The sequence below is a fragment of the Anguilla rostrata genome, chromosome 6, assembly GCF_018555375.3.
Source record: "Anguilla rostrata isolate EN2019 chromosome 6, ASM1855537v3, whole genome shotgun sequence".
NCBI lineage: Eukaryota > Metazoa > Chordata > Actinopteri > Anguilliformes > Anguillidae > Anguilla > Anguilla rostrata.
This window is the reverse complement of record NC_057938.1, coordinates 57,017,045-57,044,544: the sequence shown is the minus strand read 5'-3', so window position 1 is coordinate 57,044,544 and position 27,500 is coordinate 57,017,045. Positions and strand designations below refer to the sequence as shown.

The following is a 27,500-nucleotide window of genomic DNA, read 5'->3' as shown; positions in this document are numbered from 1 at the left end:
GCCTTTCTGCTCCCATGTCTATTCTGCTTTAATCTCAGGAGCTTTAAGATGGCGGTACGATGCTGTTGAGTGTGCACCAGTTTGACTGTGTGTCCCGTGTGTCCTGCGAGATGCTGTGGGACGGTGTGGGACGCTGTGGGACGCTGTGGGACGCTGTGGGACGGTGTGGGACGCTGTGGGACGCTGTGGGACGCTGTGGGACGGTGTGGGACGCTGTGGGAAGCTGTGGCGCTTGGGACGTGTGGACGCTGTGGGCGCTGTGGGACGCTGTGGGACGCTGTGGGACGGTGTGGGACGCTGTGGGACGGTGTGGGACGCTGTGGGACGCTGTGGGACGCTGTGGGACGCTGTGGGACGGTGTGGGACGGTGTGGGACACTGTGGGACACTGTGGGACGCTGTGGGACGCTGTGGGACGGTGTGGGACGCTGTGGGACGCTGTGGGACGCTGTGGGACGCTGTGGGACGCTGTGGGACGCTGTGGGACGCTGTGGGACGGTGTGGGACGCTGTGGGACGCTGTGGGACGGTGCGGGACGCTGTGGGACAGCGGGGCTGCTTTTAGCAGGGTTTTTCAGGAGTCCTGAATGATGTTGTTTGCTGTGATGCAGGACCATCATAGCGCTGGTGTACAACGTGCTGAAGACTCTGATGGAAATCAACAGCACTCTGTTTGATGAGCTGACCGCTTCTTACAAAGCGGAGAGACAACGGTGAGAGAGGCCGAGCGAAAGAGAGAGAGAAATTACTCTGAGATAGAGGCCTGCCGTTCTGATAAACTGGCTGTGTGTGTGCGTGTGTGTGTGTGTGCACGTGTGGTGTGTGCACGTGTGTGTGGTGTATGTGTGTGTGCGTGCGTGGTGTGTCCGTGTGTGTATGTGTTTGTGTACGTGTTTGTGTGTGTGCGCGTGTGGTGTGCGTGCATGTGTGGTGTGTGCGCGTGTGTGTGTCAGGGAGAAGAAGAAGGAGCAGGAGAGGGAGGAGTTGTGGAAGAAACTGGAGGAGGTGAAGCTCCAGCAGGTGCCCAACATGCAGAATAACAGCCACAGCCTGCAGAACGCCCATAGCAACAACAACAATAACAACAGCAGCATCAGCACCACGGTCGCCGCCGACAACGGCAACAGCAACAGCGACAGCATCCCATCCGCCGTCGCCGAGGAGAGCCCCACGTGTGCCAAATAACCCAGGACCCCTTTTTCTCTTTTGCTTAGTAAAGGCTGAGAACTGTCAGGAAGTCAGGGAGGAGGGTAAAAATAATAAAAATAAGAAATGTAAAACCTCATAAATATGTTAAAAGAGAAAAATATATAAGAAATATTATATGCCAGCTATTTTCACTTGGCAGAAAAAATGAAATAAATGAAATATAAAAGTATATATTTCAACTTTTAAGAATATTTTTGGATGTTCCAGTGTGACCACAGTATGTTGATAACAGTTTTTTTTTTCCGTCTAATCAAAGATTTGTTCTGTCACTGTTAGTTACTTCACTGACTATTAAATAAACTTTTTTGTGGTATGAAATGTATGTTGGAAATGGGGAGGATGGAGAGAGCAGTCGTGACTTGAAGAACACTTTCCTGATTGTGCTGCACATAGAGAGCATAGGTGGCTGTTACTGGCTGTTCTGTGTGCTTTTCCTACTGCTGCCAATGGGGGGGAGAGGGGCTTTCTGTGGGGGGGGGGGGGGGTAGTAAATGAGTTTCTGTACGGAACCAGAGTGAATCCCACCCTGTCGTTTCCTGTATTGGGGGTGTCTAATAATGTTTCACATTTAATATTTTTACTTTTCTCTGATGATGAAAAGGTTGTTTGCTACTGTAATATATACAAAACGTACAGCCATAAAACCTATTTAAAGTATTAATACGAAAAATTAGAAAAAAATTAATGAATCAAAGATGGGCACAGATTTATGTTCTTATTAAGTATTTTTCCAAAAAAAAAACTGTGGAAAAAGTTGGACTAAATAAAAGCAGTTGTAAAGATTGAAAGTTTTTCTTGTGAGAGTTTTGTTAATGAATGAAATGATTGAATTCTTTAGAAAACAGTGATGAAGGAGAGAGGGGGTTTAAAGCTGCTGTACAGAAGCCTGAGTCCTGGGTAGTAGTGTGGCCACGTGGCCCTCCAGGACTGGAGTTAAGCCTGCAGCCGCTGCAGCCCTCCAGGACTGGAGTTAAACCTGCTGCCTCTGCGGCCCTCCAGGACTGGAGTTAAACCTGCAGCCGCTGCGGCCCTCCAGGACTGGAGTTAAACCTGCAGACACTGCGGCCCTCCAGGACTGGAGTTAAACCTGCTGCCGCTGCGGCCCTCCAGGACTGGAGTTAAGCCTGCAGCCGCTGCAGCCCTCCAGGACTGGAGTTAAACCTGCTGCCTCTGCGGCCCTCCAGGACTGGAGTTAAACTCTGCCTCTGCGCCCAGTGGGAACCTCCCTGCGGCCCTCCAGGACTGGAGTTAAACCTGCTGCCTCTGCGGCCCTCCAGGACTGGAGTTAAACCTGCTGCCGCTGCGGCCCTCCAGGACTGGAGTTAAACCTGCTGCCTCTGCGGCCCTCCAGGACTGGAGTTAAACCTGCTGCCTCTGCGGCCCTCCAGGACTGGAGTGTGACAGCTGTTGTTTAGGCTCTTTTGCTGTAACCATGGCTACTAAGACCTTTCAAATGTTAAACAGTAAAGCATTTCTTGGTGTGCAATCGAGAGGCTTAAAGCCTGCGAATCGAAGCTGTTCTCTGATGACCCAGGTGCCCTTTTAAGCTCCGTTAATTTGGCCAGTCTCTGAAGCACCTTTTGTGCCTGATTCTGCTGCAGTCTTCCTGGCACGCGAGAGCAGGAAGCGGATTCGTCGGACCCGAAGACAATTGGACGCGTGTTCATTATTTGTACTGTGTACTGTGCTTAATTGCACGAGGGTAGGCGCGTTTTTTCGCTTTGCGATTATATGGAACAACAGCTGAGTTTACCAATGTTTTTTAATTTTTTATTTTTTATTCTTGACCACACAGCGTGTTCAGAAACAAAGAGGAGCGAATTTAATGTGAAAGAAAATTCATATTCACGGCGTTCCCATGTTCCTGTGAAATAATCACGATCTGACACCTGTTACGTAGTGCGAGTGATGTTCAGTTACTGTCACGGAAAAAAAACCTTCATTATTTACGAGCCATCTACGCTGCAGATGTGGTGCCGTTTTATTTATTTATGTATTTGTGATTGGTCTCTTGCAGTGATTCCATGGATTTGTTGTGAAGATAAGAGTAAATTTACCTTTCGAATTATGACCGTACAATCCAGTCATTTAAACGCATTAAAACATTGTGCTCTACCCCCAGTTTAAACGTTACACTAGTCCATGCATGCGTGTGCAGGTAATCAGTTCACAACTTGAAAAAGAGGTCAGGAAGAACCACATGAAAGAGTATGTCTATTGGATTTGAAGATGCGCTTTGTGTTATGGTAATTTAAGTGGGGAGCGGGCATCGCGCCGCTTCTCTTATTCATCACGTTGTTTGAATGAACCTTTAAAAGGCGCGCGGAGCCGCGCGACCGTAGTCAGACCATGTCTCCCAGCAGAATGTGGGGAAACTGGACCGCGCGCCCGCAACTCGATGGGAACAATATTTCGATCTTTGTGTCTAAACTCACTCCAGGCGGCGATATGGGGGTTGGATTCGCAATCCTGACCGTCGGTAAGTTTTACGTGACCATTTCACATTTTTCTTTTTTTTTTTTAAATTTCTTTTGTCTTCAGAGTTTGTATGGTAATGAATAGCGGTTTAACTGGTTCCGTTCTCTGATCGTCTAAAAAAACAATTAAAACTGCCAAAACCCATGCAAAATATGTAACTATTAAAATTGTATTTGTTCGTGTGAAATTTGTTCAAGTTTAATGAATTCAACTATTGTGTAAAGTGTAGCAGCCCTTGATTTTGCAAACTGCTAAATTGCAATTTTATTTATTTAGCACATTTTGTATACAATGACATATCCGATCAAAGTCATTTGAATAATTAAGAGCAGAATTGGGTAAGAAATTATGAAACGGACCTGCCTTCGTTATTCATCCCTGCTCAAGCGCGTGAGGACGCACGTACGCCGCATTCTCCCAGACCTGAGATCGCGTGCCACAGTGCGCCAAACGAGCGTTCTAACCCCAACTAATTGGCCAAACTTCTGGCCTAGCGTCAGGCAATCCCGAGCATAAAAGCGTAAAAAAATTTCTGTGGACATACCTCTGTTGAAATTCATGTCTCTAATATGTTTCCACGGAGATCACTGAGAGGTTTCCCTTTATATGATGACAAAGGCGAAATGATGACGAGTTGGAAATTAATAACTGTCGGTCCAGTTTGCAATGTCTGAAGCGTTTAGCAGCCGCATCTAGGCAACGCAATTGCTGCTATTAATTTGCTCAAACAGGGATTTGATTAGGATGCATTTTAAACAGCAGGGTTTGTCACTCTTTGTCTTCAGGATAGAATTGGAAACGATTTTACACCAGAGACCAGCTTATGGCGATTTAATCGTGCTCACCAGTGCTGGTTCACTAGGAGGCCAGACCAGAGGAAGACATTTTTATTTTGGTGCAGAAAAACAGGCACCAGATGTCCTTCTTGGGCTTAATAACAGAGTGAAACGTCAGCGCATGCGTTTGACTGAGCTCCTCACAGGAAGCGGAAGTTTTCTCCCCTTAAAGGGGTTTGAGGCCTTTTCCCCTCCAGCCACCCGCATGTGCATTTCTCTGGTGTTCATCTCCATTTATAGCTGGTGTGTGTAGTCATGACTGCAGGGAAACGTGAGGGAGTCATTAACGCACTGTGATCCTGTGATTGACGCCCTGTGATCATGCTCAGTGCTGCTGTCTCTCCTTGGCAACGGGCTGGTGTTGGCCATCTCATACCGGAGGAGGAAGAAGATGGCGGGCCCGGAGCTGCTGTGTGTGAACCTGGCGGTGAACGACTTCCTGTCCTGCATCCTGTTCTACCCGCTCTCCATCCTGTCGTCTTTCAGCCACTCCTGGCTGGGCTGCCAGCTCACCTGCACCTACTACGGCCTGGGCTGCTTCACCTTCGGCCTGTGCGGCATGTTCACCATCGCCGCCATCAGCGTCACCCGCTACCTGAAGACCTGCTACCACCTGTCGTACGGTGAGGCATATTCGGCTGCTGGACAAACATATACATAAATAAATGGGATAATTTTAGGGGGTGGTCAATTCATTTTACTTTCTTTCCTGGGTTGGGAAGTTGTTTCATTTGTATTTTAATGGTTTTGCAAGACAACCTAATTTGTTCAAATATAGCTAATTTCAGTTTGAGAGATGATTATTACTTTTCATTATATAGCGCCTTTCACCGACTAGCCTGAATTTATATAGCACCTTTCACAGATTAGCCTGCATTTGTATAGCGCCTTTCACAGACTAGCCTGGATGTGTATAGCGCCTTTCACAGACTAGCCTGGATTTGTATAGCGCCTTTCACAGACTAGCCTGCATTTGTATAGCACCTTTCACAGAGCCTGTTTTCGGGGACCAGCTCCTCACCCGCGCTGCGGTTCTGTGTCAGTGTCGCTAGAGGGCGCCAGCATGCGGCTGGTGTGCTGTGGCAGCTGGCTGGTGGCGGCGGGCTGGTCCTGCTTCCCGCTGCTGGGCTGGGGGGAGTACGTGCCCGAGCCCCATGGCCTGTCCTGCACCGTCGCCTGGAAACGGTACCACGCCTCCGTCAAAGACGCCGCCTACGTCATCTGCTCCTTCGCCTGCTTCACCTTCGTCCCCGTGGTCCTCATCGTGGCCTCGCAGTGCCGGATCCTGCTCACGGTGTACCGCGTCTCCTCGGCTCTGTCCACACGCGGGATCCACACACACCTGCGCAACGCAGAGCGCCGGCTGTCTGTGGTGAGCGCCCTGCCACGCCCCTGCCCTGCCCTGCCCCGCCCTGCCCCACCCTGCCACGCCCTGCCACGCCCTGCCACGCCCCTGCCCTGCCCTGCCCTGCCCCGCCCTGCCACGCCCCTGCCCTGCCTGCTCTGCCCTGTCCCACCCCTGTCCCGCCCTGCCCTGCCTGCTCTGCCCCGCCCAGCCCTGCCTGCCCTGCCCTGCCTGCCCTGCCCCGCCCCTGCCCTGCCCTGCCCCGCCCTGCCCCACCCCTGCCCTGCCTGCTCTGCCCTGCCCCGCCCCGCCCCCTGCCTGCCTGCCTGCCCCGCCCGCCCTGCCCGCTCTGCCTGCCCGCCCCTGCCCCGCCCTGCCCTGCCTGCTCTGCCCCGCCCCGCCCCTGCCCCACCCTGCCCTGCCTGCTCTGCTGCGCCCCGCCCCTGCCCCGCCCTGCCCCTCCCCACCCTGCCCCATCCCGCTGAAGCCTATCCCAGCGTGCATTGGGCAAGAGGTAGGAATACACCCTGGACAGGCCGCCAATCTATCATAAGGCACACACACCATTCACTCACACCCTCATACCTATGGGCAATTTAAAGTCTCCAATTAGCCTACCTGCATGAATACTTAATATTGGACAACGACAGCTATTATGTGAATTTAAAATGGCTTCAAGATGTGTTGCCTTTAAATCCTTATAAAGCATTAAAGAATTATGCAGGTGATTGGGTTTGTCCAGTGCTGACCGCCATTTTGGCTCTCATGCAGATGAGTGGGTTTGTCCTGTGCTGACCGCCATTTTGGCTCTCCTCCCGCTCCTGGCCTTTGCAGATGTTCTTCTGCATCAGCCTGGGTTTCATCGTGGCGTGGGCGCCCTACGCCGTGGTCTCCTTCCTGTCCATCTTCGGCGGGGACGACGGCCGCATGGCGCCGGCTGGCTACGTCTTCCCCGCGCTCTTCGCCAAGAGCTCGCACGTGTACAACCCCTTCATCTACTTCTACTTCAACAAGGTGTTCCGGCGGGAGCTGTGGGGCCTGCTCCGGGCCCTGGGTCCGCTGGGGTGGCGAAACCGGGTCGGGGTGCGACCCCCGCCCGGCCCCTGGACCCAGCACCCCATCCAGATCCAGCTGCAGGAGCACGGCCTGGTCCAGGAGGCCCGCTGTCCCAGCAGCCTCGGCGGCAGCTGGCGCCCCCACGGCCTGCCGGTCCACTCCTGCTGGGTGTCCAAAATCAGGGTCAGTCCCGCCAGCGCAGACCCCGCGCCCCCCCGGGAGTTTTTACCCATGTCTGCGTGACTCAGGAAGGCGGGGCGGGGCGGGGCGGGGCGGGGCTGCGTTTCGTTTCGGGAGCACCACTGAAGCTGATTGGCGTATCTGGAGCTATGCTGATTGATTTGTATCAGTGGGTTTGGATCTAAATTGGAAACAGAGATTATGGGTTCATGGCTGCATTAAGGGTCAAGATCCAGCTCTTCAACTCAGCTTCAAACGGAAGCAACGTGAACGCAACCAGGACATTTGATTCCGTACATTCATATGGAGTTAATTAAGCTCTATGTACATGCATATGGAGTTAATTATGCCCTATGTACATTCATATGGAGTTAATTATGCTCGATGTACATACATATGGAGTTAATTATGCTCTATGTACATTCATATGGAGTTAATTAAGCTCTATGTACATGCATATGGAGTTAATTATGCCCTATGTACATTCATATGGAGTTAATTATGCTCGATGTACATACATATGGAGTTAATTATGCTCTATGCACATTCATATGCAGTTAATTATGCAGTTCAAGTTAATGAAGGTTTCACTTCTGCGTTTGCAACTCTGATAGTTAAGTGCCAAGGACAATATATCTGCTCAGTGCTGAAAAAACAAATCGGACATCTGCAGGAACCCTCTCACTCTGGGAACTCGCTGTATTGCCGTCAGCTTTTCTGGCAGCGCTAATGGCTCTCCGTCACACAGACTTATATTATCACATATTAATGTGTCCTCCTCCTCTCGATCTGCTGGCTACCCGTGTCAGCTTCTGCCTAATTCAGACCTTGGTGATTGTCTGTCAGGCAGCTATGGGGTCAGCTCCTGTGTATTTGCAAAAAGAACCTCAGGACCTACACACCTGTCAGACCTCTCCGTTCAGCTACCTCTGGGCACCTGGCCCCTCCATGTGCCTGCATTTCCTGCCTGTACTGTCCCCCAGTGGTGGAATTAGCTTCCCACTGCAGTCAGAACAGCAGAAACCCTGGCCATCTTCCACTGCAGTCAGAACAGCAGAAACCCTGCCCATCTTCCACTGCAGTCAGAACAACAGAAACCCTGCCCATCTTCCCACTGCAGTCAGAACAGCAGAAACCCTGCCCATCTTCCACTGCAGTCAGAACAACAGAAACCCTTCCCATCTTCCCACTGCAGTCAGAAGCAGAACCTTCCATCTTCCACTGCAGTCAGAACAGCGAAACCCTGCCCATCTTCCACTGCAGTCAGAACAGCAGAAACCCTTCCCATCTTCCCACTGCAGTCAGAACAGCAGAAACCCTTCCCATCTTCCACTGCAGTCAGAACAACAGAACCCTGCCCACTCCACCGCAGTCAACAGCAGAAACCCTGCCCATCTTCCCACTGCAGTCAGAACAGCAGAAACCCTTGCCATCTTCCCACTGCAGTCAGAACAGCAGAAACCCTTCCCATCTTCCACTGCAGTCAGAACAGCAGAAACCCTGCCCATCTTCCACTGCAGTCAGAACAACAGAACCTTCCCTCTTCCACCGCAGTCAGAACAGCAAACCCTGCCCATCTTCCCACTGCAGTCAGAACAGCAGAAACCCTTCCCATCTTCCCACTGCAGTCAGAACAGCTGAAACCCTTCCCATCTTCCCACTGCAGTCAGAACAGCAGAAACCCTGCCCATCTTCCCACTGCAGTCAGAACAGCAGAAACCCTTCCCATCTTCCCACTGCAGTCAGAACAGCAGAAACCCTTCCCATCTTCCACTGCAGTCAGAACAGCAGAAACCCTGCCCATCTTCCCATTGCAGTCAGAACAGCAGAAACCCTGCCCATCTTCCCACTGCAGTCAGAACAGCAGAAACCCTGCCCATCTTCCCACTGCAGTCAGAACAGCAGAAACCCTGCCCATCTTCCCACTGCAGTCAGAACAGCAGAAACCCTTCCCATCTTCCCACTGCAGTCAGAACAGCAGAAACCCTTCCCATCTTCCCACTGCAGTCAGAACAGCAGAAACCCTGCCCATCTTCCCACTGCAGTCAGAACAGCAGAAACCCTTCCCATCTTCCCACTGCAGTCAGAACAGCAGAAACCCTTCCCATCTTCCACTGCAGTCAGAACAGCAGAAACCCTGCCCATCTTCCCACTGCAGTCAGAACAGCAGAAACCCTGCCCATCTTCCCACTGCAGTCAGAACAGCAGAAACCCTGCCCATCTTCCCACTGCAGTCAGAACAGCAGAAACCCTTCCCATCTTCCCACTGCAGTCAGGACAGCGGGGTCCCTGCCAATTTCCCAACAGAGACAGAAGACACACCTCTTCAGATTGGTCCCCTGACCATCTTTACATATCCTGTCTTTTTCTCTTCTCTAGATTGCCTTTTGAATAATGTATAGCCCTGTAATGATGTGTTATCTGTCTAGTCGAACCTTCTTTTGTTATAATATAAATTGTTGTTCGTTAGGTTAACGTGCACCTCTCTGGACTGTATAAGCAGCCTGATATGCGCTGTCGCAGACTGAAGCTCAGTGCATCTGCAGGCTCTTTATATGATAAATACGTGTGAATGAACTCAAAGGTAATTTCTCCATCTTTCCTATGAAATTTCATCATTTAATTGCAAATTCTGTAAATGAGGACAGATATCGACAGAGATTGAAGGTTCAGAGAGAAATTCTATGTGAGAGGGAGACGGGGTGCGGGGGGTGAGAGGGATTTTCATGGAGGATAGCAGTGAACCATTTCAACCGCGCTGTGAATTTATATGACCTCATTAGAGCTTCAGTCTGCCGTCAGGCTGTTTGTTTGGCTGTTTCTGTGGGGCCGGGTTAATGACTGCAATGGAGTGTGGGTCGTTAGGACAGAGCGCTCGTGTGAGGTACGCACTACCACACGCGTCTGTCCCGCCCTGCTACCGCACGCGTCTGTCCCGCCATGCTACCACACGCGTCTGTCCCACGTCTGTCCCGCCATGCTACCGCACGTCTGTCCCGCCATGCTACCGCACGTCTGTCCTGCCATGCTACCGCACGTCTGTCCCGCCATGCTACCGCACGTCTGTGTCCCGTGATGCTACCGCACGTGTGTCCCACGGCACTGACACGCTGTAACACCCACTGCTCCACAAATCCTCAACCCCCTCGCTGCCCGTGCCCCGCCCCCCAAAAGTACCCAAAACTTGTGTGTGGTGGGGTGTGAGCTGTCCCGCATGTCCCTGTTGAGTAACAATGGCGTCATTACTCTGAAACGGGGGCACTGGGAGGGGGTGCTGATCTCATTACTGGAGAAATCTGGGGGGTTGTGGACGGGGGGCGGAGTCAGCGTCCCTGCAGTGGTGTTGTGTGCCCCCCTGCCCTCATTCACCCCCCTGCCCGGCCACAGAGCAGTCCTGCCCTCATTCACCCCCCTGCCCGGCCACAGAGCAGTCCTGCCCTCATTCACCCCCCTGCCCGGCCACAGAGAAGTCCTGCCCGGCCTGCGTTATGATTCTGGGCGTCGGCCTCTCTGCTCCGGACGGCTCCCGCAAACGCGCGTTTCCTCCCGCGGACATGAGGAGAGGAAGCTACGACGACGCCGTGGCCTCGCTTCGACCGGTGAGTACCCCACCTCCACCCGCACCCGCCCCGCGCCCATACCGCACACCCACATCCCATACCCTGTACCCGCACCCGCTCCCGCACCCCGCTTTCGCGCACACACACACACACACACACACACGCTCCCGCACTTGCGCCCGTAAGTACCAATCAGGTTTAATTGATCTGTTCAGGGCTGGCTGACTGCTCCATTGTGGCCCTTGTGCTGCAGGCTGGGGCTGTTAGTCCTGAGCAGGATCCGGATGCAGAGGGAACACGGTGCTCCTGTTCATTTCCTCTTATTCTACTGCTTCAGTCACCGGCCGTTTGAGCAGCTTTTTCACACCGTTAGCCCAGACCAGTACTCCCAGACCAGTACTCCCAGACCAGTACTCCCAGACCAGTACTCCCAGACCAGTACTCGATTCATCATCATCGACGAAGAGTCCATTAGTGTGTCACAGGGCTAAGAACAATTCATTTAACACCTACTTTCACTGTCCCTGGCTGAGTGAATGGCTTTCTTTCTTTCTAAATCTTTTATTTATATGATATTTGTGTATATAATTTGTTGCAAACACAGCTAGTGAGGGTTTAGGCGGGTAGTTTGTGCTCCGTCTGTAGCAGGCAGGACTGCTCCTGGATCGGTGCTTCTGCCTGGTCTGAGAGACTCCATGAATATGGGCCTGGGTCATGTGACCCAGCCTGCCTCCCTTTGTGTCCCTGGGGGAGGTTTTTCCATGTGACGCACATGGGGGCTAACCCCACCCCCCTCCCCCCATGCAGAGTGCTTTTGTGGGGCTTTGGTGTTCTGTGTTTTCTATAAGGGGGGGGGGGGGGGAATTAAATCAAATTAGGAGAAGGAAGTTACGTCTGCCCTAGATGACCATTCATTACCATTCAGCATGTTCAAATTTCTTTCTCATAAAGCCGGGCACCCACCGCACGCGTATCGGCCGCGAGCGCACTACGCGCGTATTACGCGCGTAACTGAAGCGTAGTTGAAGTACTGTTATTACAACGGCAGCGGGCGACGTCGTCTCCACCAGATGCGAACGCGTCGCGTACCGGCTGCGAAGCTCGCGCGACACAAGCGAACTGAAGCGTAGTTTTTCGCTTCAGTTCTATTTTTTCGGCTTGTCGCGCGTCACGATGGCCTGTTTATACACAGAAATATGCTCTAAAATGCTAGGTATACATGCTCTGATTTATATTTCATCCTTATATTACTGGGGGTGTGTCCCTAGTTACCTCCCAGATATTTTATAAGCAGCTAAAAAAATTTCGTTTTGTAAAAATAAATAAATAAATAACTGGAACCTGGGGAAAAGGCAAACTTAGTTTCGCTGTTTTATTTTGCGGAGGGGGTGGGGTAAATTTGAAAATACACGACAGAAAGACGTAGCCTATCGCACTTGTACTTCAAAGCTTCCGGTGTTCATGGCGTTGTGGTGTTCATATCCCTTCAAGATTACACTGTTACTGTCTTTTTCATGATTAGCTGATTTTACTAAATCTGATCATATAAATGTTTTGACGTGAATGACAAGACAACACAGGAATTCCCAATGGTTGATTACGGATTATTTATTATTATTATGATCATTACATATTCTTCATGAAATTGGCACGCTTGTTAACCAAGCAAATAAATTAATACAGTTTGAGATTGATTTTTATGCAGGCTACGTTGCGATTTAAGTTTATGGTAATTCTTGAAAGCGTTTGCTTTCTCACGTATTTACGAAGTAACGAAATATTACCAAATTAACAAACTGAAAAAGGTCTCTCACCAAAGTATTCACTTAACCCATAATCAACAGTCGTGAACAAACGTGAAATACACGATGTAATCCCACTGCAGACTGCGAGAACTACTAGGAATATATAGCTTTTACGCAAGCCTTTGCGCGACACAAACGGAACCAGTGGAGACACCCTACGCGTCGCGCCGTGCTGCTTCGCCCTGCTGTTTACGCGACGCATACGCGACGCGTGCGGTGGGTGCCCGGCTTTACGCGACGCGTGCGGTGGGTGCCCGGCGTAACCTACTTTCCGCTCCCTTTGTTTTTTTCCTTGTTTGGAAACTTTCTGGGATTTTTAGGAAGCTTTGAAAATGCAGACAGACGTGTTCTTGTTGTTTTTGTCATCTGGACTGAAAACTCTCATTCACTTGGCGCTGGGTTGTGAAAACTCTCATTCACTGGGTGCTGGGTTGTGAAAACTCTCATTCACTGGGCGCTGGGTTGTGAAAACTCTCATTCACTTGGCGCTGGGTTGTGAAAACTCTCATTCACTGGGCGCTGGGTTTGTGAGACTCTGATTCAGCTTGGCGCTTGAGTGAAAACTCATTCACTGGGCGCTGGCTTGTTGGCAGACAACGTCGTCAGAGTTGCTCAGCTTAAGAACTGAGATGAAAATGTGCTGTGTGCGCGTAACTGTGTGTGTGCTGCTTATGGCTGTGTGAATGTGTGTGTGCTGCTTATGGCTGTGTGAATGTGTGTGTGCTGCTTATGGCTGTGTGAATGTGTATGTGTGTATTAGTATGGATAAGAGGTATTAGTAGTATTAGTATTAGTATGGATAAGAAGTGTGTCCTGATGCTAAGCCGAAAACTGTGATTAAAATGCTGGTAATAAATGGTAAATGGTTACATTTCACAAGTAGGCGCTACAGAGCAGGTTCAGGGAAAAGGAGGGTTGCATTGCGCAATGTTTTTCTTAATTATTTTAGCAAAAAAAAGGCGTCATTAAACTAAGAGCCATTGGGTGAGCCAGGACAACTAACCCTAACCCCCCATATTAGCACCAAAGCAGCTCGCTCAGCAGAATACATGTCCGTGCAACAGATCTGCATTCTGCCAGACTGTTACTGAGGCATGCTGGGAATTACGTAAGTAAGAGACCTGCATTGCATCTTGGAGCTTGGAGTCCGGTGGGCGGGGCCACACACAGCAGCTGCCTAAGTCCACCTAGCGTTCCCCACAAAGACTCAACAGCACTCAATTAGCTCCCCAGAGTGCCTGCAGCCTGTGTGTGCATCCGTGCGGGACATGGTCCCATTGTGAGCGGGACCCACCTGCAGCATACTCAATATGCACTCGTAAACACTTGAGCCTGAAAGGGTCAAACTGCAGCTGGGGGCGGAGGGGGGGGGCGGGCGGGGGCACAGAGGACTCGAGGGGAAGAATAATTGGGCTCAATCTCTGCAATGGGATGGAGGATAAGGAAAGCATAAGGGCTCCAGTGGGTCAGTCTGGCAAAGGTTGTGTAGCATATTAATAATAATAATAATAATAATAATAATAATGGCCTGGGTCAGTGGGGTATGGTATTATTATTCTTACAGAGGAGTGTAGGTGGCAGCACAGTTTCAGGCGGGGTCTTCCTCCAGTGACGTGCGTGTGCGGTTTTATCATGTTTGCCTTTTTAAGTCACCCTCGGTAAGTGATCTCCAAATAAAAACCGTCCTGCGATAACTGCCACAGTCCAGCATGTCACATCTCCGCTGCGTCTCCCCCCCGCAGCACCTGCAGAACCTGGCGCAGCGTCGACGCTCCGCCCCGTCCATCGCCTTCGGCCGCGCGCTGGGGAAGACCTGGACCTCCATACGGTAAGTCTGCTCACTCAGGGTGCCGTTACACCGCTGGCCAGCAGGTGGCACTGCCCAGCACTGCCTCGGTCCCAGCAAGCTGCTCTCCTGTAAAGAAAATCATTACAAACCCGCCGAGCAAACAGATCACTTTGCAAAAATAATTAAGTTTGTGTTCTTCTCTTCAGGAGAGGTGTGGTCTGACTTCTGTCCCCTCCAACATTTTGTTCATAATATTAGAAATATTCATAAATCAGGGGCCCCTTATGAGTTATTAATATGTCAGAGCCTGTTTTCTGCTGTTCTGCTCTCAGTTTTTGAATCCCTGGTAGCTGCATTGCTTGTGATCTTACATTGGAAAACAAAATACACGAAACACAGCCAAGAACAGATCTTACATGCAGTTAAAGGCAGAGGAACCTCCCGGCCTAAGAAAATAAATGCCCCACCATATGAAAAAGAAAAGAAAAAAACATGCACTCCAAGCAAAGAATAAATTAAGATTTTTTTATTTCTTCAGAAGAAATTTAACAAGGGTGCATGTAACATTAAAAAGTGAAATTTATGTATGAAAAATGATTCATAAAATGGCTGTAAATATTACAGTGTAAGAGTTAAAATGGTGAGCTGCTCACGGGCGTAGACACCTGGCGTTTAGTGGTTATTGGTCGCTGGAGGGAGGTACAGTGCAGACGCAGCCAATTAGCCGCAGGTCCAACCGCACGCGCTCCCCTGCGCTCCCCCGCGCTCCCCTGCGCTCCCCTGCGCTCCCGTGTGTTTCGCTGTGAGTAACGCTCGTGCCTCGGCTGATTTTGGAGTCACAGCCCCTTCCCCCCTGGCTGTCACGGTGACCGTCCTGTGGTGCAATTTACCACCCCTCCTGCCCCAGCAGAATCAATTTACACACCCCCATCACTGCCCCAGAAACCTTACACACCCACTGGGAAACCCATTACCACCCATCACTGCCGCAGAAACCTAATTTACACACCCCCATCACTGCCCCAGCAGAAACCCAATTTACACACCCCCATCACTGCCCCAGCAGAAACCCAATTTACACACCCCCATCACTGCCCCAGCAGAAACCCAATTTACACACCCCCATCACTGCCCCAGCAGAAACCTAATTTACACACCCCCATCACTGCCCCAGCAGAAACCCAATTTACACACCCCCATCACTGCCCCAGCAGAAACCCAATTTACACACCCCCATCACTGCCCCAGCAGAAACCCAATTTACACACCCCATCACTGCCCCAGCAAAACCCAATTTACACACCCCCATCACTGCCCCAGCAGAAACCCAATTTACACACCCCCATCACTGCCCCAGCAGAAACCCAATTTACACACCCCCATCACTGCCACAGTAAACAACACATGCTGGAGGGGGGGGGGGGGTGGCAGTCTGGTTAAGCGTTCACACAGCATATCTCTTCCCTTAAATCTTATGTTAATGTCACCAGAAGAATTTAGACAAGAGTACTGCATTATGCGTGAAATGAATCTCTCAGGGTTGGCACTAAATATTCTGTGGCGCATAAAGTTCGTCTTCTCTTTCCAGTTTTAAAAGAATTTGAATTTTGGGTGTTCATTCTTGTTCAGTTTATCAGGAATGTTAGCCATGCCATTCTAAATACATAAGCCATCTGACATGAAACCTCCATGATGTTTTTCATGGCTGAACGATAACCAGCAGAAGATGTCAATAATGTCTGGCACATTTCTCTGTAACAAACTCATTTTCGACACAAAAAATAAAAATAAAATAAAAAAATCCCTCAAGACTGTGTGGGGCATGTTGTAAACGCCACGTTATCTGACAGCCAAATGGGAATCTGAGTGGCATCTTCCCAACACTGTGGGAATATTTAGTGTTAACTGACAACATGAATATGTGCTGTTCCATTATGATGTAACCATAATTTCTCAAAGATCTGACAAAGACTGCAGCCACATAAAAGCACTGGACAACCCTAATGGACGAAATGTGTGAAAATCCATGCATACATTATCACTGAGTGGTCTCTGCCGTTACCTAGCTACACGCGCCTGCTATTCATGAAAGCCAATCTGGGATTTAGAGAAGATTCTACCGCCAAAGCCGTGTTATTATCAGACTGAGCAAAGGGAAACCGTGGATGAGGGCTGGGCTCAGCTGCGGAACTGTAATTCACAGTCCTCATCCAGAGCTGACTGCATGCTATTCAAATCAATAGATTCAATACAATTGACGTTTTGTGAAGTTTTATATGTCAAGGAGTTATATACGACAGTTTATACGACAGCTTTGCAATAAGAACTGCAGCTCAGTTCCGCTGGGGGCCTCGCCCTGCTGAAACTCTGGTTTTCAGGGTCCTGACTCCGGACTGTGCCCTATAGCAGGCAGCCCTGTGGGTCGCAACATTCAGGGTCCTGAATCCGGACTGTGCCAGTACCAGCTGTAGCGGGCAGCCCTGTGGGTCGCAACATAATGATGGCGGGCAGCCCAGCAATGCTCCACATTCTCAACCACTAAGGGGTACCTACTGCTCACCGGCTGCCTGTACACACTAGATAGTACCCAGCACCGTATCAAGCCTGATCTGGAAAACCCCCTGAGTTTCTGCCTCAGCTACATGACCTGGCAGGCTGCTCCACACAGTGACTACTCCACGTGTGAAAAAACGCTTCCTGATGTAGCGTAATTTAAATGTTACTAATTTCCATTTATGCCCCCCTCATTCTACTAACAGAATTCAACCTGAAGAATCACTTGTACAGTAGTTCACTTTGTTGATCCCTTTTATGAATTTAAAAACGTCAATCAAATTAAGTAACTTAAATCTTTCCTCATAGCTTTTATCTTTCATACCAGGAACCAATTTAGTTGCCCTTCTTTGAACCTTTTCCAGAGCCTCTTTATTTCTCCTGTCATCGCTTTATCCCGAGACGGAGCACTTCAATCAGACAAACGTTCCTGTCTCAATCCTGTCAGGAATCTGCTCTGGATAAAATATTAAAATAATATTTTAAAAAGGTTTTTTTTCCTATTTTCACCAATATCCAGAACAAACACTTATTTCATATAATTGTAGCTTCATAAGTGTAATAAAGAGACTCAAGGATCTTTTTTAAAATACATCTAAATGGTTAAATGAGTTCAAGTAGGTATTTGACCCAGATGTTTTCGTTAGCACCCCCAGCCCACACAACACAGTTCTAGGCCGATGTCGGGGGTGGAGTGGGGTCTCCAGAATGTTGTCTGCTTTCGTCATCAGCTTGGACCACAGATCCCCCCACACCTCAGTCTTGCATGCGCTTACCTTTAGCAGGTCATGGAAGTGTCATCTGCACGCAGATCCTCGTTCTTTCCGTCGTGGTGGGCGAGCTGGGCCTTTTTTTCAGTTTGGTGACTGTGAGTTCCTCTGCCAGCCTACTGATTCTTATTCGTGTTATCTGTGGCAAGAATCACAGTGGCCTTCGAGGGCGCTTCAAATCATCAACAAGCCCTTCATTTCGCCATGATTCAACGCGTTTCTAATGTTATTCATGCCAAATATATCCCGGACTCGACAGGAATGATTTGAACGGAGCCCTCGTGAGTTCCGTCGATCATAAAAGTATTCTGGAACGTAGCCTAAATTGTGTTGGTTGTGGCGTGCACTAGTGCACTAGGCTGTACGTAACATGTAAATAAATACATTACCATGGTTTACTGAGCGTACTGGTATATTGTTGTTTTTTTTGTTTTTTGAATCGGTAGAACTTTCCGACAAAACACTCAATTTTGTCTGAAGCCTATACAACTAAGACTTATTTTGTATTTACAGTGTTGAAAACCCATCCCACGCAGTGGGATTACAGGCAGCCATGCGCCCGAAAACATTTCCCTAAAGTAGGTCACCGCGCGCGAAGGGAGAGCACCTTCTGCCGCCTGCCATCTTCGGCTGTGTACAGAACGCACGCACTGCGTCCAACGCACCAGCGCGTTAGGGACAGCTCGCCTTTGAAGTGTTTCATGTAAATAATAGACGATTATATCAACACATTACACAGGGGTCATTTGCGATTACTGGTAGTAGGCAATCTCATTGTTATCATAAAAAATATTTATTCATATTTTGCCAATAAGCAGATCTTCTCTTGGTTTATTGATTACCGAACAGGCTCTCTGAACCTTATCTGCTGCAGAATCTTAAGAAACACAGGTGGAGTTTGTTTAGTGGGGGGAAAATATAAACTACTTCTTTCTAAGACTTCTTTATGATAATTTATTATGCTATTAATTCAAAGAAACATTTTTACAAACATTTATTTTAATAAACAGCAGCATGTATTAAAGGTTTGAAATACATAAACTATGATTTCGAACCGCGCGAGTAGTGAGTGAGCCCATAAGGGTTTGGGTTCGACTCCCAACCCGTATACAAACTCCTCTCACGGGCGTGACTCCCCAGTGTCTGTTGTTGTGTTGTGATCCCATAAGTGCCTGTAACCCTCTCTGCTTTCCCTGTCTGAATAAAAAACATTTTAAAAAAAACATCTCAAATATAAAAGTGAGCAGGGAAGAGAGCAGAACAGATCTGAAAGGCCTCGTAGTGTCAGAAGCAGTGGGAGGTGAGAAAACATCGCGTGTGCGGGTAAGGTCACGGAGGGGGTGGGGTAACAGAGGAGGACGAGGATCTGAAAAAACAACAAGGCTATGAGCAGATGATGTGACAGGTGTGTGCGGGACTGACAGGTGGGAGAGGGACTGACAGGTTGGAGAGAGACTGACAGGTGGGACAGGGACTGACAGGTGGGTGTGGGACTGGCAGGTGGGACAGGGACTGACAGGTCGGAGAGAGACTGGCAGGTGGGTGTGGGACTGACAGGTGGGACAGGGACTGACAGGTGGGATGGGGACTGACAGGTGGGTGCGGGACGTGGGACGCGGGGGCGCTGGATGGCTCGTCCTGTTCAGAGAGGGGTCCGGTGCGTGGCTCCGCGGAGAACCGGACCGCACTGGAGCCGACCGTGACCAGCAGACCCGCAGGGTCCACAGTCCAGCACAGAGTGTGATCAGCTGAACTTCTTATTTCAGGAAAAATCTGTCATGTAATCAAAGGACTCAAACTGACTACTCTGTGGAAGGTGCGAGAGCTGAGCACTCTGTGTGAAACCCGGGCTGCGGTGTGCTCAGAACACGGAGGTCTGGACCTGCAGAACCAAACAGCATATGACACAGCAACAGGGAGAAAACTCCATCATTGTAATATTCATCCTGCCAGGTTCTGGTGCCTGTAGCCAGGGAATGATGTCATCTTGTGTCTTATGACCTCACAGTCCTGTTTGAGAATACTGGGCTGTCCTGGTGTTATATGACCGGCATCGATCTTGCTTTTGGAGTTATGAAACCATCTTCTGACATTTGCATCCATATTAGAAGTTGATCCTCATGAAATATGACATGTGTGGGTTTGATTTATTTCTGATCTGTGGTGAGGTTCTTGGAAAAACATATTTTCCCTTGCCTTGGTAATTAGAGCCTGCATGCTTATAGGAACCTTCAGTGTACCCAGCATTGGATGCTTAAATCCCCTGAAAGCTGAATAATTTGGTGAAGCAATAAACAGAGACATCTGCTGAAGAATCAAATTACTTCTATTTATTGCTGGACACTTAATACCAGAAGGGATCAATATTTATTTATTTATTTGTTTGTTTATTTACTTATTTTCAGTGCACGGGGATCTAGCTGTGGAGCACGGTGACTGAGATGTTTGCCACAGTGCTGTCGCTTTCTCTTTGCCCTTGCTGTCCATTTCCTGTCCCCTAACCATCCACTTCCTGTCTGGCCTCAGTGAGGAGGGCATCGGCCAGGTGCCCGCGGACCAGTGTCCTTTCGTCCTGGGCCTGACCAATGAGAACGCAGAGCTGACCCTGGACGAGAGAGTCCAGCTGACCGAGGGTGTGAAGACCAAGGAGCGGCAGCTGTTCCTCTTTAGCGACATCCTGGTCATCGCCAAGCTTAGGTGGGTACAGCGGGGGGGCAAGCTCAGGTGGGTACAGCGGGGGGGCAAGCTCAGGTGGGTACAGCGGGGGGGCAAGCTCAGGTGGGTACAGCGGGGGGGCAAGCTCAGGTGGGTAAGCGGGGGCAGCTGGTGGGTACAGGGGGGGAGCTCAGGTGGGTACAGTGGGGGGGAGCTCGGTGGGGGCGGGGGGAGCTCAGGTGGGTACAGCGGGGGGGAGCTCAAGGTGGGAAGGGGGGGGGGGGGGTGGAAGCTCAAGGTGAGTACAGTGAGGGGGTGACTGCCATGGGTTTCAGACCGGGCCCTGCAGACCGCGCCCTGTTTAAACCTGTCTGTCTGTGAGACACATACAGCACCGCAGTGAACGCAGCTGGTCTGCATCGGAGGAAAGAGAGCATGCTGCCTTTCTCCTTCTTCAGTTTTACTTGCAAGTGCCTTTGCCTGCACCTTGCCAAACAAGCTGTGTGCACTTTCTTTTTCACTTTGAAATCTGTCCCATTTCATTTCATATCATATGGTTTGGATGTAAGAATTTACATTTGTCCAAACCTGATGTTAATTGAATCTGGAGTTAGTCTGGATCTACAGCAGGAGAAATGAGCTCTCAGTACAGTAATGTAGTGTAGTTGTGTTGTTACTTTGTAGTACAGTAATGTAGTATAGTTGTGTTGTTATAGTGTAGTACAGTAATGTAGTATAGTTGTGTTGTTACAGTATAGTACAGTAATATAGTGTAGTTGTGTTGTTACTGTGTAGTACAGTACTATAGTATACACAGTTGAGGTGTTATAGTATAGTACAGTAATGTAGACAGGTCGTGTTGTTACTGTGTAGTACAGTAAGGTTGTATACGTAGTTGTGTTGTTATACTGTAGTACAGTAATGTAGTGTAGTTGTGTTGTCACTGTGTAGTACAGTAATTTAGTGTAGTTGTGCTGTTATAGAGTCGTACAGTAATGCAGTGTAGTTGTGTGGTTATAGTGTAGTACAGTAATGTAGTATACGTAGTTGAGGTGTTATAGTATAGTACAGTAATGTAGAGAGGTTGTGTTCTTATAGTGTAGTACAGTAATGTAGTGTAGTTGTGTTGTTATAGTGTCGTACAGTAATGTAGTGTAGTTGTGTGGTTATACTGTAGTACAGTAATGAAGTGTAGTTGTGTTGTTATAGTGTCGTACAGTAATGTAGTGTAGTTGTGTTGTTATAGTGTCGTACAGTAATGTAGTGTAGTTGTGTTGTTATACTGTAGTACAGTAATGTAGTGTAGTTGTGTTGTTATAGTGTCGTACAGTAATGTAGTGTAGTTGTGTTGTTACTTTGTAGTACAGTAATGTAGTGTAGTTGTGTTGTTATAGTGTCGTACAGTAATGTAGTGTAGTTGTGTTGTTATAGTGTCGTACAGTAATGTAGTGTAGTTGTGTTGTTATAGTGTCGTACAGTAATGTAGTGTAGTTGTGTTGTTACTGTGTCGTACAGTAATGTAGTGTAGTTGTGTTGTTATAGTGTCGTACAGTAATGTAGTGTAGTTGTGTTGTTACTGTGTCGTACAGTAATGTAGTGTAGTTGTGTTGTTACTGTGTCCAACAGTAATGTAGTGTAGTTGTGTGGTTATAGTGTCGTACAGTAATGTAGTGTAGTTGTGTTGTTATAGTGTCGTACAGTAATGTAGTGTAGTTGTGTTGTTATAGTGTCGTACAGTAATGTAGTGTAGTTGTGTTGTTACTGTGTCGTACAGTAATGTAGTGTAGTTGTGTTGTTACTGTGTCGTACAGTAATGTAGTGTAGTTGTGTTGTTATAGTGTCGTACAGTAATGTAGTGTAGTTGTGTTGTTACTGTGTCGTACAGTAATGTAGTGTAGTTGTGTTGTTACAGTGTCACACAGTGACGTAGCGAGGTCATGTCAGTGCAGTTTAATAAGGGGAAGTCCAGCCTGAGGATCAGGTGACGGTTGTGGGGGGAATTCTCCTGTTTGCACCACTGACTGCTCCCCTTAACGGACACTGGGGCCGATTCTCATGGATCCCCCTGGTAAACCCCTAAAATACTCAATAATCCGTGGGTGTCACTCCCATTCTCCCCTTTGAAAGTTATTTTTATTGATTCATATAGAAAACTTTGTAATGAATTTCTATTTCTGTAACTGAAAAAAGTGTGCTTTCCAGTCATATTTTTAGAAAGCAAGCAAACTTCACCATCCCGTTTTGAGAGATAAAAAGTTGATGGTGAGGTGATTAACATAGCAACATGAAAAAATGAGTCATGCATTAATCATACATATAATCAAAAGTTGTTTATATTCGCAAATCCGAAAAAAGGCTTTATGTGCAAAACTGATAAATAAAATAATAAATAGATGCCGATGATACAAAAAAAAAAACATGGTTCAACCAACATTAATATTGTGCCAGAAATAATATAATAATGTGTCTTTAGTTCAGTTCAGCTGTTCTTCTGAATAAACACTCAGAAAAATAACCAAGTGCAGGTATGGTTCTGGGTTTTTTTTTGTCTTCTTACACAGTGACATTTCTTTGGAGGCTTTAGGTGGAGAAATATTTTTTTTAATTTTTTTAATTTGGAATCAAACATGGATGTGAGCTTATCAAATTCTCGCCCCAGTTTGGGTGAGCTCCACAGCTGATTTGGGAGAGCCTAGGCGGTTCTCCACGGTCAGGTGTCTCCTGACAAACGTGTGGCCCCTTCAGTCGCTTCGTTTCCCACCGCAGACAGCAGCCAAGCTCACAGAGCAGAGTCGGAGGAAGACCTTTCACACGCGGCTCTGACACGCGGTCCACGTGCTGAACACGGACCCTATCCCACTGAACCGTCCCGTACTCTGGGTGACGCATCGCCCCACTGGTGCAGTCCGAATGCGACCCCAGACCGCGGGCCTTACCCGAATGAGCCACCCAGCAGCTCCTGAAACTGATTCATTTGTCACAAACCGAAGACTTTTTTTTTTAAAAAAGCATTTTTAAAAACAGACACTGATTTACTGGCATGGTGCTCCATGTAGACAGTCATTAGAACTCAGAGGAGACAACATATCTAATCTTCAGCTGAGTCACACCAGACCACACAATCATTTTGACTACTGGGGGTTTTTTTTGGCCTCCACCAATCCACCAATAACATTCATAACAGTGATAAATTCTCAGTAATAAATATACATATTTATAAAGCACTTTTTCTACACTATTTCTACAAGATCTCAAAGTCCTGAAAAAAAAGTAGGAAGGCTGGGTCCAAGTGACAATAAAAACACTTATAAGCCAAAAACACTCCAAACAATATGTCCACATGAGACCCGCCATGTTGCTACAGCCTTTGAGGAGACGGTCAGTGGTGCACCTGAAAGACTCAAAACACAGAATCACCTTAAAGACTGAAGACTGTGGGGACTGTGAGTACCGGGTCTGAAGGCGTATTACTGGAAGATGAGAATCGAGGCTGTGGCAGCACTATAATAGCGTCCAGCTGAATGGGAAATTAAAGAAGTCAGGTGGAAGAGATTTCTCCCTCTGCTTCTCCCTTTCTGGGGATAAACGATCCGTTTATGCTGGGGCTCTGAGCCCACGGATCTGTTGGAGGAGCATCTATGGTGGCCTAAAACAAACATTTTTATATATTACATTTACAGTTTGGTTGGCAAGGGGTCTGCGTTTCTTCACAGCCTGCTGACCCCCCAGGATGGTCAGAGTGCCTGTAGACTGCACTGAACCGGTAACCATAGGAACAGCCGGAAGTTTCAGACCTGTGCGATCATGTGGCATGGACTTGGGCAACAGCCAGAGCGCCTGCATTCATCAGCTGACTGACAGGAAACACATCACCGAGTGAAAGAGCCAGTGTTTCCACAGGCGGGATGGGAGAAAGAGAGAGTGAGAGAGAGAGAGGGAAGAGAGGGAGAAAGAGAGAGAGAGAGGGAAGAGAGGATCTAAACAGATGTGCTGACAGCTGGTTGCTGTGCAGACAGTCAGACAGACAGACAGACACTGTGCTACTTCTTCATTTGTGGATCTGTGCAGTGTTTTGGGGGGCATGGGAACGGTGGGGGTGGGAGGCAGTAGCAGTTACTAAGACTACTCAATCTGAGAAGTCTATGAATAAGAGATACAGTTTCAATATTCCCCTCCCTCTCACCCCTCTCTCTGTTTGACTCTCCCCCTCTTTCTCTTTCTTTCTCTCTCGCTCTGTCTCTCTCAGGGAGAGTAGCTCCAGCTACAGGTTGAAGCACAGGGTGAATCTGGAACAGCTGTGGATCGTCACCTTCGAGGATGAAGAGGACGAAGAGGGAGACGTGGGCATCAACCTCAAAACCTCCCTGTTCCTGGCCTGGCCCCTGGCACACTGTGTGGTGTCTTTCCGGTGAATCCCCTCCCCCCCCCCGTTAAAGCCCCCAACCCCCCAGTATGGCTGGACCATTCCCACATGGGTCGCCTGTCGCCATCAGAAAAAAAATAAAAAAAAAAAAGAAGCAGGTCGAGGGGTTGAGAGATTCAGCAGAAACCCCGATGGGGAAGTGGGGGGGGGGGGGGGGGGGGGGGGGGAACCCTGCAGCTCTTGCAGCTGTCACAAGATCATAGCCGCTGAAAGGAGAAGTGTGTAGACGCGTGACACACCGGGGGGGGGGGTTTTGGAAAAGAAGACGGGCTTATTCCCCGCTTTATTAGTGATTCCAGGAAAGCACAAACCACCAAAACAAAACAAGGCAGGAGGCTGGAGAGCTCTACACAAAATAATACTAATAATACTAATTTATAATTTAATAATAATAACAATAACCATAGTAATAATGATAGTTTATAATAATAATAATAATAATAATAATAATAATAATTATATTAGTAACTGTATTATTATTATTATTATCATTATTATTGTGTGTTGTTGTTATTATTTTTGTTGTTACTGTTATTACTAGTATTAGTATTATAACACGCTTTGACCCTGCCTGCTAACAGGCCTGTTTGAATCACACCTGGGCCTTCTCACAGTATGACACCTCTCCTATCCCTCTCACCTGAGCCCTGACCAGTGTCCCAAATCCTCTGATTCCCTGTAGCCATGTAGCCCAGTGACTGTGTAGCAGCCTAGGCGTGTAGCCCAGTGACTGTGTAGCAGCCTAGCTGTGTAGCCCAGTGACTGTGTAGTGGCTTAGCTGTGTAGCCCAGTGACTGTGTAGTGGCTTAGCTGTGTAGCCCAGTGACTGTGTAGTGGCTTAGCTGTGTAGCCCAGTGACTGTGTAGAAGCCTAGCTATGTAGCCCAGTGACTGTGTAGAAGCCTAGCCGTGTAGCCCAGTGACTGTGTAGAAGCCTAGCCGTGTAGCCCAGTGACTGTGTAGCAGCCTAGCTGTGTAGCCCAGTGACTGTGTAGAAGCCTAGCTATGTAGCCCAGTGACTGTGTAGAAGCCTAGCCGTGTAGCCCAGTGACTGTGTAGCAGCTTAGCCGTGTAGCCCAGTGACTGTGTAGCAGCCTAGCCGTGTAGCCCAGTGACTGTGTAGCAGCCTAGCCCTGTCAGCCAGGGATGGGTGCCGGCGCATGTGGTGGAACATGTTGCCATCGAGTGGCTTCCTGTTGTGACGTGATGTGGCTTCCTGTCTCCATTACCCTTGGCTTAGTTTCCATCGGGCCACGCCTCCAGCTTAAGAGAGGCGTGGGTGCTCCGCTTGGGGGTCAGACTGCTCGTGCTCCTGCCGTGGATTCCTACCTGATAACCATGCTGTCTTCCTCCCTGCAGTTCCCCTGAGGTCAAAGAGCGCTGGTTCGGTACTTTACACAGGTGAGTCCGCTCTTATTGGTTTTGTTAATGTGCCTCTCATATGGAACAATTATATTTATAGAAGTGTTGTTTACTCGGTTACCCGATCTGTTCAGCAGAGGCTGTCCCGTATAGCAATGTAACGCAGTGTAAGCCCGGTCACAGACCTGCTTCAGCACTAACCGACTTTATTTGGTTTCAGTCACAATAAAATTCAGTTAATCACTTATTCACATATTTTCCTGCGCACACACGATGTCTGGTGTAATTTGAATGTTTAGCACAATTGATTCACTGACAAGTCGTGTATGTGATCACTTTTTCAATTTTACAAATACGTAGTACGTTGTGATTTCTAAGTGACTGCATTTTACACCATTTTTCTCACTGATCAAGTTGAAGATGGAGACACATCATTTTAATTAAACTGATTAGAGGTGGGGTTGTTTTGATATTAAAACATTTGAATGCAACTCATGCTCTGGGTTGTCATGCTCTTGGTTGTCTAGATTCTGGCGTGTGTGTGTCCAACGTGCCTTCTAACCATAATCACACAGGTAGCGTGTCGAGGACTAGCCGCGAGGCTTTGCTCGTTATGTAGAATATGAATGATGGAGGCATTTTTCTGACGTTTCCCCAGGAAGATCAGGGAAGCCGCGGAGCGATCTGGTCCTCTGTCTCCACCCCCCTCTGTACTCATGACGGTGTTGAGCGGCAGCGTCGCTGTAAGTTCTGCCCTTGTGGTTCAGCTCTTCATTTTTAAGTCTTCTGCCTGGGTTGGGGACTGTTCTGTGCGTTTAACTGTGACTGTTCTGTGCGTTTAACTGTGACTGTTTTGTGTGTTTAACCTGGACTGTTTCATTCATTTAACTGTGAAAGTTCTGCGCAGTCACAGTGAATCGCACTGTGACTGCCGGCTCATTACTGAAGTTCTCTAAATGTAAGAAACTGACACTAACACGCTTTTCAAATGTTTTCAGAGTAAAACCCCGGCTGGCGGAATGGATTCAGTCATTCAGCTGCCTACAGATGTAAGTACTTTCAGAAAGTATTCCACACACACATGTTCACACACGCACGCAGACACACACACACACACACATGTTCACACACACACGCACATAAACAAACACTCACACACACGCACACAAACACAAACACGCTGCAAACGCACCGCACATGCACACACACACACACGCACACAAACAAACAAACACTCACACGCACACACACACGCGCAGACACACACACACATGCACACAAACAAACAAACACTCACACACACACACACTCACACACACCACAAACACGCCGCAAACACACCGCACATGCGTCGGCAGTGGCCTGTTTTCTGACTGTCTGATTTGTTCTAGGGCACTGCCCCCCCGGCTGTGAAGGAGGGGCCATTGTGTAACACGGAAGACAAAGCCTGCCGCCCGATTGGTAAGTTTCGAAAGTTTTTGA

At 48.5% G+C, this 27,500-nt stretch overlaps 3 protein-coding genes across 3 annotated transcripts in view; all 3 read left to right on the top strand.

The window, feature by feature from the left end:
• The window catches only part of ppp2r5a (protein phosphatase 2, regulatory subunit B', alpha isoform), a 29,543-nt gene extending 27,548 nt beyond the window's left edge, over nt 1–1,995 (top strand). The window contains exons 12-13 of the mRNA XM_064340864.1: nt 610–711; nt 952–1,995. Of these exons, the coding sequence (XP_064196934.1) occupies nt 610–711; nt 952–1,183 (334 nt within the window). The 3' untranslated portion in view covers nt 1,184–1,995. The remainder of the gene's footprint in view (nt 1–609; nt 712–951) is intronic.
• Nucleotides 1,996–2,446: 451 nt separating this feature from the next.
• On the top strand, nt 2,447–7,185 carry opn8c (opsin 8, group member c). The gene is made up of 4 exons (XM_064340860.1): nt 2,447–3,686; nt 4,851–5,144; nt 5,574–5,893; nt 6,701–7,185. Exons 1-4 carry the CDS (start codon nt 3,557–3,559, stop codon nt 7,163–7,165), a joined length of 1,209 nt encoding a protein of 402 aa, XP_064196930.1. The 5' UTR covers nt 2,447–3,556; the 3' UTR covers nt 7,166–7,185.
• A 3,367-nt stretch (nt 7,186–10,552) lies between these two features.
• tagapb (T cell activation RhoGTPase activating protein b) overlaps nt 10,553–27,500 on the top strand; it is a 22,205-nt gene continuing 5,257 nt past the window's right edge. Inside the window, exons 1-8 of the mRNA XM_064340859.1 lie at nt 10,553–10,701; nt 14,210–14,295; nt 20,106–20,276; nt 24,481–24,642; nt 26,016–26,057; nt 26,677–26,761; nt 27,017–27,067; nt 27,410–27,492. Of these exons, the coding sequence (XP_064196929.1) occupies nt 10,591–10,701; nt 14,210–14,295; nt 20,106–20,276; nt 24,481–24,642; nt 26,016–26,057; nt 26,677–26,761; nt 27,017–27,067; nt 27,410–27,492 (791 nt within the window). The 5' untranslated portion in view covers nt 10,553–10,590. The remainder of the gene's footprint in view (nt 10,702–14,209; nt 14,296–20,105; nt 20,277–24,480; nt 24,643–26,015; nt 26,058–26,676; nt 26,762–27,016; nt 27,068–27,409; nt 27,493–27,500) is intronic.